The 13,419-nt window shown below is 43.3% G+C and overlaps 1 protein-coding gene across 1 annotated transcript in view; it reads right to left on the reverse strand.

The window, feature by feature from the left end:
* Positions 1 to 423: 423 nt before the first annotated feature.
* The window catches only part of LOC103804704 (protein kinase C alpha type), a gene marked incomplete at its 5' end in the record, with an annotated part of 81,312 nt that continues 68,316 nt past the window's right edge, over positions 424 to 13,419 (reverse strand). Inside the window, 4 exons of the mRNA XM_009077354.1 lie at positions 424 to 958; positions 4,880 to 5,020; positions 7,412 to 7,519; positions 8,870 to 8,950. Coding sequence (XP_009075602.1) covers positions 794 to 958; positions 4,880 to 5,020; positions 7,412 to 7,519; positions 8,870 to 8,950 — 495 coding nt within the window. The remainder of the gene's footprint in view (positions 959 to 4,879; positions 5,021 to 7,411; positions 7,520 to 8,869; positions 8,951 to 13,419) is intronic.

Below are 13,419 nucleotides of genomic sequence, written 5' to 3' on the forward strand. Positions count from 1 at the left end.
TTATTATCATCATTATTATTATTATTAAAGACAAAATTTCACCCTTGAGTTTATCACATGCTACTTAGCCAAAAAATCCTAGAGCTCTGCCCACCACTGAAGAGTGTTCACTTGGGATCGGGTCACGAAACCTCAGGGTCTAAGTTGATTTTATCTCCCCTCCCACCCACCCCCAACGTTTTTTCTGCTGTATTTTCTAAGTGACTACTTCCAACAATTTTTTTCTGCCTCTCCTCCCCAGTGCTGTGGCCTGCTCAGTCTCTTGTGCTGCTGCTGTCCCTGAAGTTGCCCAGGGAAGCACAGGGAGGAACAATCTCACGGAGCCAAGTGCTCTTCCCTCCCCATGTCCACGCCAAAGGGCTAAAGAGTCGAAGTGGTTCCTTGTTCAGACCACGTGTTAGATTCTTTCTAATGTCCACCCCAAAGGGCTAAAGAGTCGAGGTGGTTCCTTATTCAGACCACGTGTTAGATTCTTTCTAACACAACGAAGTGGAAAAGGGATCAAAAGGACAGTGGGAAGTTACAAAATACAGAACGTACCAAAAAAAGGGGAAGTTTAGACAAGTCAGTGGTGACTTCTAGAAGAATAAGTGGGCACTGTACATGAATTTATCTCTCATTAAGACAACATCACTGTTGCAAGGCCCAAATCCTGACTAAGTGGCCCTTCCCTCATCTTACACTCTCTAACCCTACAATTTCCAGGCCCAAATGGAATCAACGAGGCAAAAGCCTAAAAATTGTAGGGTTATGGACTGCTCCCCACGGTGGGATTTATTCATGTCCTGCTGTCTCATGCTACATTTTGTACAAGGGGGTGTATGAACTGGGGGTTGACATAAGAGAACCCTTCAAAATCTGTTTGGTCTATGTTGGCAATGACCAGCTGATCCGGAGGCGTCAACACGGGTTGTCCTCGCGTGAAGAACTTATCGAAGTTTTCAGCACCTTTGCCACACTGAAAGGAAAAGAGAAAGACAGAGAAAAGGGTGAAAAAAAAATCAGCAATACATTGGCAGATCCAGTGTTTTGCAGAGTTGTCAGGATACGTGCAAGGCTTTCCCTTGTTTCTTTGCAGATATCTCGACAAAAAAAAATCTCAGAAAAGTTTCAATAGATGAATTCCCATGCAAAGCAGTCAGAAAGGTTTTCATGAGGTGATAAAGAGGCTTAAATATTCAGAGTTTCTGGGATAGAAAAGGAAAAAGAAAATCATTTTATGGACATGTGTTAGCAAGAGATACTTTATCTGTCAAGTCATTTAGCTCTTCTTCCAACCTTTATGATACTAAATTAATTCTTTGTGTTAATTTCTGTTTCCTTCATGATCTGCAGAGAGTTTAGTGCAATTCATTTCTATGCTTTGGCTCTTCACTGTACAGCCTGAAACTCTTATGAATTCAGAAATGACAGCAGAGCCTCAGTCCTGGGGGTGGTGGGAGGGTGTTTGGCAGGGAGAGCAGCCTGGGCCAGGTCCTCATTCCAGAATGTGCTATCACAGGTTCTGTCTTAGGAGACACATTGTCTGGCAAAGCCCATTGAGCAGGGGGTTATGTATGGCCACAGGCTGAGCACAGCTCAGCCAGAACAGGGAACAAAAGCAATCAGGGCTGCACAAAGGATCAACTTGACCAACGCAGAACACACTGGATTGGCAGGGAAGTATGAGCAGAGGCAACGTTAAAAAGGATGAAGGTGGCAAAAAATGAGCTTGTGTGCAAGAAGGAATGCATATTTGAGGAAAACTAGGCAGTGAATATTGTGGAGAGGTCTGAGGGAAAATGGTAAATCTGCTCATCTCAAAAGGACTGTACCAGATCTTCAGACAAAGGGTGGTTGTATGACAAAGGCACTGAGCATTTCTTCCCAGTGCCTCTCACCCTTTGCTCTCCATCCATCACTACAATATCCCTACAGGTGAACTCAGAGGGGAACATCACATTAATATCTCCAGACTCAGAGGATAACTTGGAAGGGTAGAATGTGGCTTGTAGAATAGACCAGTATTAAACATTGATTTTCTTCTGAATGAATGCACCATGAATAAATCTGTGCATTTACTGCAGAAGCTGAGGGGCCTGCTAAGGGGACTCGAGGCTGAGATGTCTAGCTGGCTTGGACACAGCCCAGCCACTGTTTCCAACCCTCCTGCAAAGCTCCTGGCAGGCCCTGGACTGGGATGTGCCATCTGATCTGAGATGCAAAGAACTTCTGCTGCCTCAGGCATGAGTTGGTTTGTGTTTCAGCTGATGAACATGTGCTCAGGTACTGGACTGCAGTGCTCAGAGCACACGTGCTCAGCCTTGGAAGAACACAGGCAGAGGAACAGTGCACCAAGTTCAAGGCTAATGCTGCTCTGCTTTTTCCACCCAGGGGTCTGTCCCACTCATCCCATACCCACTGAAACCAGAGCATCTTGAGACAGAATTGCTGGAGAACAAGAATGGAAAGAGTTGAACTTTGACAAAGGGAAATCTCTGAATCACTGGCATGAAAGTTGATGCATCCCCAAATTAAGTCCAATTTATTAGAGGCACAACAGTCAGCTCAGAGCAGCCACAGAAGGGCTGTTTTCACAGGGAAGGCTTTTGCTACAGAGATGTTCTACAGATAAGCATCATCCTGCCACAAAATTATGCTTTTTCTTTTAAAATTGTTGACTCTTTTTTTTTTTCCCAGCAAGTGGAAAGTATTGAAACAAGCTTTTTTTTCCCCAGCAAGTGGAAAGTATTGAAACAAGCTGTATTTTGAAACTAAAGTTCCTGACCCCATTAGATCTCTCACTATTGCTTCTACTCGTAGAGGCTAAGAAATCAGGTGAAATATGGATATATTTTCGGTGCAAATAGAGTGATTTATCAATAAATTTGCACGTTCTTGTCTTCACATTACAGAGTGGCATTGCTATTGTGAAAATTCCTATTGTGATCATAATTGCATTGCTATTAAAGCAGAATTAAAGCAGAACTGAAATGACAGGAATCCTCAAACTCCTAAACTTAGAAATACAAGGAAAAACTCCTTGCCAAATAATCAGTCTATGCCTATAGCCTGTGAAAAGTCAATCTGGAAGGGAACATGTTATTTAAACCAACCAACTGCTGACCCAAAATCTGCAGCTCCTTGTTTGAGTAAGAACCATGCCTGGGTGTGGGAGCAGAAGGAATATTCCTGCAGCAATGTGCTTCCTGGAGGAGATGCACCTACAGAGGTTTTCTGAAAAAACCCACCCCAAACAAAGCCTATAAATAGATCCATATCTTCAGACAGATTGAGGGGTGTGTGTTTTTTGCTTTCTAAAATCAGTCTCTATCCCTCGAGGGATTTCAAAGATGTGCAGATGTGATGCTCAGGGACATGGTTAGTGGTGAGCTTGGCAGTGCTGGGGGAATGGTTGGACTCGATGATCTTAAGGTCTTTTCCAACCTAAATGATTCTAGAATTCTGTGATATGACTATAAATAGAATCAGCAATCATAATAAATGAGTTATACGTAGGGTATGTTTAAATGATTTTTGTCTGGGAGAGTTAGAGAATTTACCTTGGTGTATTTTAAGAACAGCCTCTTTAAACAACCCAGGTCAGGATAACCTCAGAGACACAGCACAGCTGCTCCAAACAGGAGCCAAAATCTGCCACCAAGTGTGCCAGGATGGAACCAGACCACACTTCAAGCTTTTAGGAACTTCATGCTGCTCTTTTAACTTCAAGGGGAGTCTAAGCACTCAGCTTCCGAGCTAATAAAACTCAGAGATGTGAAGGTAGATTTGCTTTCTGATCAGCTTTAAATTTGAGTCAAGAAGCATGTAATGAAAATCTTCCATAAAATATGCTCTAAAGAGCAGATCCCCTTGGCCCAGCCAGTTCTGGGACTGCTCCTCAGGGCTGGCAGCACCACATGTGTTCTTCACTTGTTTACACCCTTCCCTGCATGCAAAATCCACACCCTATAAAAAGGTTATTTCCCCTAGCACAAAACACTCTGCTCAGCCCTAACTCTTCTCCTGGTGATGTAAAAACAGTCATTTGTATGAAAAAAAGTGGAGATTAATTCTGCCACTGGGTCCCTCTGTTCATTAGTTGGTGATACCTCATAGAGTGTCTGTAGTGGGAAATAAATCAGTGTACAGACCGATCACCCTACACCTAGAGCCTGCCAGGCCTCTCAGCTGAAATTCAAAGGGTTAGAGAATAAAGGACTCAATGTTAGGACACAACAAAGGTTGTTTTCTTGTGTGCAAATACTTCTCTTTGCCTGTCAATAAAGCACAGCACACGCTGAAAGAAATTCTGTCTCGACTAGCACAGCTCTTCCCATTCTATTATGCAAACAGCTCTCAGGGTAAGGATGTCTTTCCACTTGCTTGGATTTTAAAATATTCCTACAGATACATGTGTGCAAAGCAGGAACAAATATGGAAAATCAATCAGGGATTATTCCTGCAGGCTGAGCAGACGTTGCTGTAGGATGGGGAGGAATTTCACCCCCATAATTCAGATCCCTTTCATCACTGACTTCAGATGTTGTTCAGAGGAGACAGTTGGGAACTGTGTTTATTACCAGCCTCAAGTGGCTGATGTGAATATGCCACTTTTCCCTGTTTTCAGCTCCTCAGCCAGTGCATGATCATCCAGACAGGACTCAAACCACAGAGAGGCTTTTTTTTTTTTTTTTTTTGCAAGGAACAAAGTACACTGGGTTACACCACAAGGTGCCAAAACATAAACAGACTTGCAGACTGGTCTGCCATCATCAAATTGCCTCATTTTAGCAGTGTCCCAGATTTGCAGCACCAGCCAGGCAGCATTAATCTCACCCCACGGGGAAGAATGACTGCAGACACATTTAGCCAGGGAAGGACTTGGCAGCTCACTCACCACTTTAGGTTTGAAAGGTGGCTGAATCTCTCTGTTTTCCAATTTTTCCCAGTCAATTCTCCTGAAGAAAGCATGTTCCCTGATGTCTCTTTCACCTTCAAGGCCACAGCCAAGACGTTTTGCAGGATGTTTAGTCATTAGCTGTTAGGAAGAAAACACCAAATGATTAAATTTAACGCAGGAACGAAAGTGAGACAGACTCACCCCTGGCTGTGATGCTCTTGCTCCTCTCCTGAAGATGCAAGTTGCTAAGAAAACCATTTTAAAAAGCTGAAATTCAGTTTTTACAGATGAGTTTTCTCGCTCAGTGGGGACAGCATGTCAGCAGCAAAACTCAGGGCTGTACTGGGGAACTTTTTCCCACTTGGCACTAGTTGCTGTCAGAGGTGCAGGTGGTACCCAGGGCATGTTGCCAACCCATTAGCTCATAGCTCATCCCTGAATTCCACCTTTAGTCTTCCAGTTCAGTCTTGTACATCCCCAGAACAGCTTCTGCCCTACCCCAACAATCAATTACGTGCAATAAATTCCAATATACTAAAGCTGCACGAGGTACAACGCCCCTGTTTCATTTTTCTGGGCTTGTTCATGACATCTCATTACAGAGGCTCCAATTCCTTGGCATTCAGCTGTCAATATCTAATCTGCCTTTCCTCCCTTGCATTCTTAATGACATCCTGGTCAATACCATACCCAGCTGCAGAGATTAAGCAGACTTGGGGGGAAAAAACCCCCAGCCCAAACCTCACCAGCATGGTGTGCTTAGAAACTGTAATGTGCTCCCTAATTAACAAGTTCCTCAAAATCTTTTCAATTGGTTTGTATATAAGGAGCTGTGCAATATTGCCTTTAACTCTCAGTTCCAGGATTGTGGGGACATTTTAGAGCTCTTTCACAAATTATATATGATTAATGTACTGCTGGGAGTGACACCTCAATACATCTTTTTAAAACCTCAGCTGTACTGCCTTAGTCTCCTTCCAAATGTTGAGTTGAGCTGATTCCAATTTTGAACCTAGAATAAAAGCAACTCAAAGCAGCTCTGGGAAGTGGCTGTGCACTGGGCTGGGAATCACAGCCTCTTCAAGCTTTACAGCAGTTTTCCCAGTTTTGTTACCTTTTCCAAACCCTTATCAGTAGCTGATATAAGAAAATGCAAATATTGATTCTAATAGTTTTCATTCTTTCCAAAGTTACTGCATTTATCAAACCCAAGAAACTCAGAATCAGTGGGATGGATGTCAAACAGACAAATCAACTCCAAGAGCACAGTGGGCACGTTCACCTTGCCCAGTGGTGCCCAGTGCTGAGCTCCCACTGTCTGTAAGGGTCAGTCAGAAGCTTTCTCATATCGATTTCCTAGCTCAGGAATAATGCTCCCTGAAACCTGGGATTAATTTGTCAGGCTAATAGGGATGCTGGACATGGCAGTATCACAGTGCCTTGCCCTTAAATCTCGTGCTGTAAAGCAGTTTTAGCTTTGTGCCCTCCCCTGATGTGAGCACCCAGAAGAGCAGCAAGCAGGGGAGATGAAAACAAGGTAGTTACATCAAGTTCAGACTGTGCTGTTTGACTATGTGACTGGCACAACCAGGCAATAATCTGCAGGTCCTTTACAAAAATATAGCTTGTTTAGTTGTGTTGGTCATCACATCTACACTGAAATAAGCTGAATATAGCTTGGTCTTGCCTTTTACCTTGTTGTTCCCAACACCTTTTCTTTTCCTTTCTGATTTTCCAGCTCATGTACAATACTTCATAAGTGGTTGCAAAGGATAGGAAGGAAGTAAATACCAAATTAACTGCTACTATGTGCAGTGGTATTTTATCAGTGCAAGTCAGACATTAACTAACAATTCCAGACAGTGGATTGGGAAAGCTGCAGACTGACAGTACTCTGGAGGATCACACGGAGTCAAAGAAAAGTCAAATGAATTCCTTTTCCCTGAGCTAATCCCCTGAAGTCAAATTCTATTCTTCTCCTTAAAAGAAAAAATCAATTAATTTAGAATCTAAGACCAATTTTAGGCTCCAGAGGTTAACCCTGTGTCAGGATTTCCCCACGGTTTCCTTGCATTTAAGCTAAAGATTTTCACTTAAACTCATCTTTACCTACATTTAAAAATGATTCTTATTAACTCTTTTGCTCTGCTCCTGTCACTGGATATTCTGGGCTGAAGTATCTGGTATCCATCCAAGCTGAGAAATCTCCTCATCCTGCAGAATTGGGGCTGTGCTGCCTCGGGTCAGGAGGCAAAGCAGGGGGAGATGTTTCACACCATCAACCTGTTTATAAATTCTGCTTTGGGTTTGGCAGCTACTGATCCTGACATTTGTTCTTACCATAAAACAAGCAGGCACAGAGGGAAGAGCTGAATACTTATCAGTGACACCAAGTGACAAAATAGCTCAGCACTGCCTGACAGAAGTTGCACTTAAAAATACTACAGCGCTGTGTCAAGGCCAGACACATCCAGTTATTCACAAGGATTGCCAAGGAGGAACTCAATGATAGAGAAGCATTTATCTCACCCCCTTGCAGATGGAGACAGCTTCTTTGGACAGGGATTTTGGATAGGAAACATTATGCTCCATTATGGACTGGAAAAGTTCGTCTTCGTCTTCCCCGTCAAACGGAGGCTGTTGAAAATAAATCACAGGTGAGTTACTGGATTTGGTGGTTTGGTTTTTTTTTTTTTTTTTTTGGGGTAAATGATCCACTTTTTATGAAATGGCATGACAGTACTTTGCCAAAAGAGATCAGTATACAGCAGAGGTCCTTGGAACACACACCAAACTCTCAACCATCTGCAGCTTGGGCATCTTCTGCCCCAGTAGTTTAGTGTTTATCAGTCTCAGGCAGAAATCAAGGAGAAACATTCATATCTGCCCTCAGCACAGCAGCCACGATAATGAAATGTGTGTGGGGTTATCTTTATGATCAGCTTTAAACAGTTTTAGAAGCTTCTGTGCACCAGTCAGGCAAAATAAAGGGTGAAGTCTGGAGACTAACTTTCAATTACTTTGTGCTAAGGTGTACCCATTCCTCACTTAATTCCAGTTAAATTCCAGTTTTGTGTCATGGCTGTAGATTCTGCTGCTGTGAAGGGGAAACTATCACAAGGGCTGCATTTTACTTTTAAATATAGGTGACAGGAAAGTGGCTGTGGGTGAGTCCCCAGGACATGGGCACTGTGCAAGACTCAGCTAATGGTAAATCTCATTTTCTCCAAAGCATTTAGATGTCCAATATTTGCAATGCAGCCTGTAAATGTTAACATCTGCAGAAACCTTTCAAATGTCGACTGGAATTTAGTAGAGAAACTATTACAGGCATTAGTTAAAAATGTGTATTTTAAGCTTCGGAAATGTCTCCCATTAGCTAACACTCACTGAAATCCAACTGCAGAAATATTTTCCAGCTCAAGACTAATAGAATTCCTTAAATTTGGTACTTCTCTGCCATTTAGTGCAGTACAGTGTTGCTTTCCTACCCGAGTGACTCATTTAGCAGCCTCTCATTAGCTGAGCAGAACAAGGGTCTGTAACTGAGCAGATTTCCAAGTGGTGAGACCCACATTTACCCCCAGGACATACAACACAAAAACTGTATTCTTGGGACTTCACTGCAATGCAGAGCATCTACACACTCTTCTTAATGTTTCCCCTCTGGCTTCAAACTACTAAATGATATTTCTTCCACTTGACATGCATTTTCCTGCTCAACTGTCTCCCTTTCAATTTTGAAGATGGCTATTTATATCATTATTGCAGTACAAAGGAGCAGGATTCAAAGGCAGGGCTTGATTATGTGGGTGCAACATAAAGAGCTTAAAGCCTAAGTACATTCTCAGTTGAGTCAGTCAAGAGTACATGGAGATAATAGCAGTATGAAAGGCTTCAATCTTATCCTCTAATGGTCTAACCCTTCAGGGAGCATTGAGACAGAGCAGGAGGAGGCCACAGTGGGCACAGCAGGGTAAATCTTACCTGGCCAGCTAACATCTCATAGAGCAGCACACCGTACGCCCACCAATCCACGGACTTCCCATAGGGCTGGTAAGCAATAATCTGTATAATCACAGAAAAACCCAGAGATAAAACCCCTGTGTTAACTAACACCCAGTCTGGTGACACATTAGCTATGCAGACATGAACCTATTTCCTTGAAAAAGCCCAGAAAGCCAATCCTGTAATCCTGACTCCAGTTAACCACTGGTTTCAGTGGGAGTTGGGACTGTTTTGCAAATGTTAATGTTAAACCCACCTGCATCTTTGGTACCCTGATATCTTGGGAGGTGCAACTCTCAGGAGTCCTTGGGATGTGCATTGAGGGCAAAGGGAGAAATACAGCAGCACAATGTAGGAGACAAGGCAAAAACATTACCTGTCCATTTGTGTCAGAGCTTGAAATCGTGAGACTCACTTAACTTAGGGATTATTAATGATTAAACCTTTCTTTTTTTCAATATTTGTATTTTTGTTCTGCTGTGAAAGGAATCAAAATTTAGGCAAAGAGCAAAACCCTGCAAAGCTCAGTTCCATTTCCCCAGGCCACACAATTCGATAGTCAGGATGAAGCAGCTAGCAGCACAGCAAAAAGAAAGAGGTTGCTGCTGCTCAGACTAATGGAAATGTCAAGTATTTTCCATCCTCTGGGTTCACATCTGACTCACTGCCAAGAAATGATTGAGTTCTGACACAAGGAAAGGCTGTGAGTGCCAACAGCACTGAGGTCCTCTCCTGCATCATCTTCACTAATGGAGGCTTCTTCAGAGATCAGTGTCATTTATTTAAGAGCTGAATTTGGCCATGGCATGGAGGAGTTTGGAGGTGCAGATGTTCTCTCAGATATCTTTCTAAATAACTGTGAAGGGATGTTGTGAATGTCTCAGCCACTGTCCATCCCCAGCAGTATTGGAGCCTCCAACCCCAACTTCTCTACTCCACCAGAACAAGCAGAGAACTGAGGCAGTTATTACTCCAGAGGGGTTTGCATTTCACAGCCATGGAATTGAATCAGAGAAGCTCCTGAGTTGGAAGGGACCCACTAGGACCATCAGGTCCAACTCCTGGTCCTGTACCACAACTATCCCACCACGTGCCTGAGAGTGTTGTCCAAAAGCTTCTTGAGCTCTGTCAGCTTTGGTGCTGTGCCCACTGCCCTGGGGAGCTGTTCCTGAGCCCAAACACCTCTGGGTGAAAAACCTTTTCCTAATATCCAACCTAACCCTCCCCAGACACAACTTCAGGCCATTCCCTCAGGTCCTGTCACTGGTGACCAGAGAGAAGACATTTGTGCCTGTCCCTCTGCTCCCTCTCATGAGGAAGTTGTACCCAGCTATGAGGTCTCCCCTCAGTCTCCTCTTTTCCAGGCTGTTTGCATGTGCTTTTATTATTTGTGAAACGCATTGCTAAGCCAAGTACACATCACAGATCCTAAAATTTTAAGTTGCCTGAAAGACAAGTTGAATTGGGAAGTTCCATAGTTTCTCAGGAAAACAGTGAGTCACCAGTGCAATAAAGCAGGACTGCCTGGCTACTCAATGAAATTATGGTCTCTGTGTGAATAATATGTTCTTGCCTGAGATGCAGCAGCACATGGATTAAATATTACTGCAATGTTTCTAAGCAAAGGGTTTAAAAATCAGTCACACTTTGGATTATATTACACAACCAGAGGTAATAACAAGATTCTCATCTGGAAGGCTCTACATAAAAGAAATTTGTATTAGTAGTCTCTTAGCAGTAATAAGTGCTTAAAATATATATATTTGGGACATTCATTTCATATGATGGTAGTTGGATATACTTGGTTATTCTCCCTGTCATTTCCACCACCAGTAAATGACAAAACATTTCACCCTCAATCTTTCTCTGATGATCACTCCTTCCCTTATGGAAAAGAGTATTTTATCCAAAAAAAAAAAGGGCTATTTTTCAGGTCGTTAATTTATAAGGGCAGAACATTTTGTACAACAAGTGTGCTCAGTGTAAGTGGTTCCGAGAGGAACAGTTGATTTCAATTAGCAAATGAGAGGAAGATGGATCCACAGCAGTGAGAAAGAAAATGCTGCAGCACTGCCAAGGTTCTGTACCTGGCAGCCAGGTCTGCCCAGAAAACCATGGTCTGCTTCTTATTGTGAAGAGTTTGATGGGATCCTTGAGGGAAGAAAATTGTTTAAATTCAGCAGTGCAGTGTCAGACAATGCAAGATGTACCACAGCACAGCCTGAACGGTTGTTTATCCAGCAAGAGGAGAGTCAAGGCTGGGTTGGTCTCTAAATAGCAATCCCATCAGCAAATGCAATCTGCCCCAATGAAATCTGCCTTTGGGAGCAGCAAGCAGAATCATCAAGAGAGCCAGAATTAACACAAAAACTCTCCTACATTTAACCTCAGGTATGGTCAGTCACTAGAAATTTTGCCCTATTTGATGCCACGTGTCAACACCTGAGGAATGTTTCCCTCTGAGCTGGCACACACCTCCCTAACCTGACCCAGTCCATGATGGAAGAGTGAGACTTAAGACACACATACAGACATCAACACTGGAAAGGTCCCACTGCAACTGCAATGAAAACACTTTTCCATCGAACCCATCGCCATGTAGGCAAAGGTGGCACTGTCACTGTCTGCTGCTGGGCACTGGAAGGTTTTTTCCTTTCATCCTAATTAAATACACCCAATTTGAATCAGCAGCTTAATCCTGGTAAGGCTGTGGCACAAGGGAATCACAGACAAGCAATGGGCCATGTTCATTCCCCAACCTGAGTGCCACACAGGGAACTGGTGGTGAGAGTCATCGCACTGGGAGCTGCTCCCAGCAGACACTGGGAAGTGCCAAGGGGAGGAAAGAACACTCACTTCAAGGAATTCAAGGGATTACATGTGGGAGGAAGCAGATGAGCTTTCAATGTACAGTCAAACAGGCACTGGTACAAAGTCAGCAAGTTCTAAATGTTGTCTTTTCAGTAGTTCCCTCCTCCTCCTCCAGAATTCATCATGGATTACCTACCAGCTGCTGCTCTCACAGCCATCCCTTGCAGCAGCTGCCAAAATCATTCCATTTGCATGTACCAATTTGGATATGTTTGAGAGCAAATTGGGATGTTTTAACAGGACCTCCAGTCTCACTGCAGTGTGCAGGGCAGACCCAGAGAGCACTGAGGGAGCTCCTGGAAATGAAGACCTGTACCCCCTCCAGCTATGAGCTCTGCTTTCCACTGGCCAGGGAGGAGTGGAAAACTGATATGATCTTTCCCTTCCCCTCAGTCTTCATCATTAATTTAAATTACTGCCTTTTTCATCTCATTTTGCATTTCAAATGTCCCATTTTACTTCTCTATTGTCATATTTTAAGAGCTCTGCCTTTCCAAGTTCTGTGGATTTAAGTACTCAGGAAGAGCTCAGGAATTTCTCTCATCAAGCAAAACTGGCAGAAGAATGTTGCTTTTTTTTTTTTTTTCATTTTGCCTCCAAGGAAGGCATAGTTAAGAGCAGGACAGAGAGATTAATATCAGCAATTTGTAAGAATGTTTAGATCATTGCAGCTAGTAACCAGTTGGGATGAAAAGATTATATCCCAGAGGGAAGAGAAAATCTTTTGTGAACATATCTGATACCTCCTGGAAAAGTGAAAACTCAGTTATTAAAAGAAATAAATATCACTAGCACAAGAAACAGCCAAATGCACACTTTCCAAACCTTTGTAATACCCATTTGCTTCCCAGAATCCTGGCAAGTGCAAGGTTAGAAGTGAATTTTTCGAGGTGGTTAGAGGGAGGAGAAGGGCAGGGGAGTTTCTAACTTCAATTCCCCTGAAATTCAGGGGGAGCACTCAGGCTGCTGCAGGATGCTGCTGGTGGGTCAGTGCTGCACCACAGGCTGTGCTGGCAGAATCCTTCCTGCTAATCCTCTTGACATCCATCTCCTCCTGTCTCTCTTGACTGGTCAAGGAAACACTCAGCACTAATTGATTTCACAGCTATTTCACCACTCTGACCATAAATATTGAAGTTCAGCACATCAAGGAATGTTCTGTCCCAGATAAGCACTTTGTGCCTGACAGAGGCAGTCAGGCCTGGGATTCCCTAGTTTAACCTCTGCACGCTGCTCAAATTGCACAGGGCAAGAAAACAGGTATGAATTCCAGTTATACACCTAAGGAATAACAAATGGTAACTTTCTCAGGCATCAAAAAGGAAAACATTGTTCTAGAGTAGATCAAATTATTCAGGTTATCCACTTTGCTGAGTGCAGCAATGCATTCCCCTCCCTCCACACAGAGACAGGACGTGTGACACCAGCTGAGATGTCTCTGTGTGGTCCTTCCAGCTGTGTCAGCTCTGAACTACCTCTGGGTACTTCGTGTAGAAGCAGCTTGGGCTCCTTCAGACCCTACTAAAGTCACATTATTTCCCAAATGCTGATCAAAAGGGCTAATTCCCAATGTTTGGATGCAACTCACTCACAAGATTACTCTACTCTAGGTACCTTCCACAGTTTCTTTAACTTTAGCTCATTTATCTCTACCCAGC

This window comes from Acanthisitta chloris, unplaced genomic scaffold, assembly GCF_000695815.1.
Source record: "Acanthisitta chloris isolate BGI_N310 unplaced genomic scaffold, ASM69581v1 scaffold8390, whole genome shotgun sequence".
NCBI lineage: Eukaryota > Metazoa > Chordata > Aves > Passeriformes > Acanthisittidae > Acanthisitta > Acanthisitta chloris.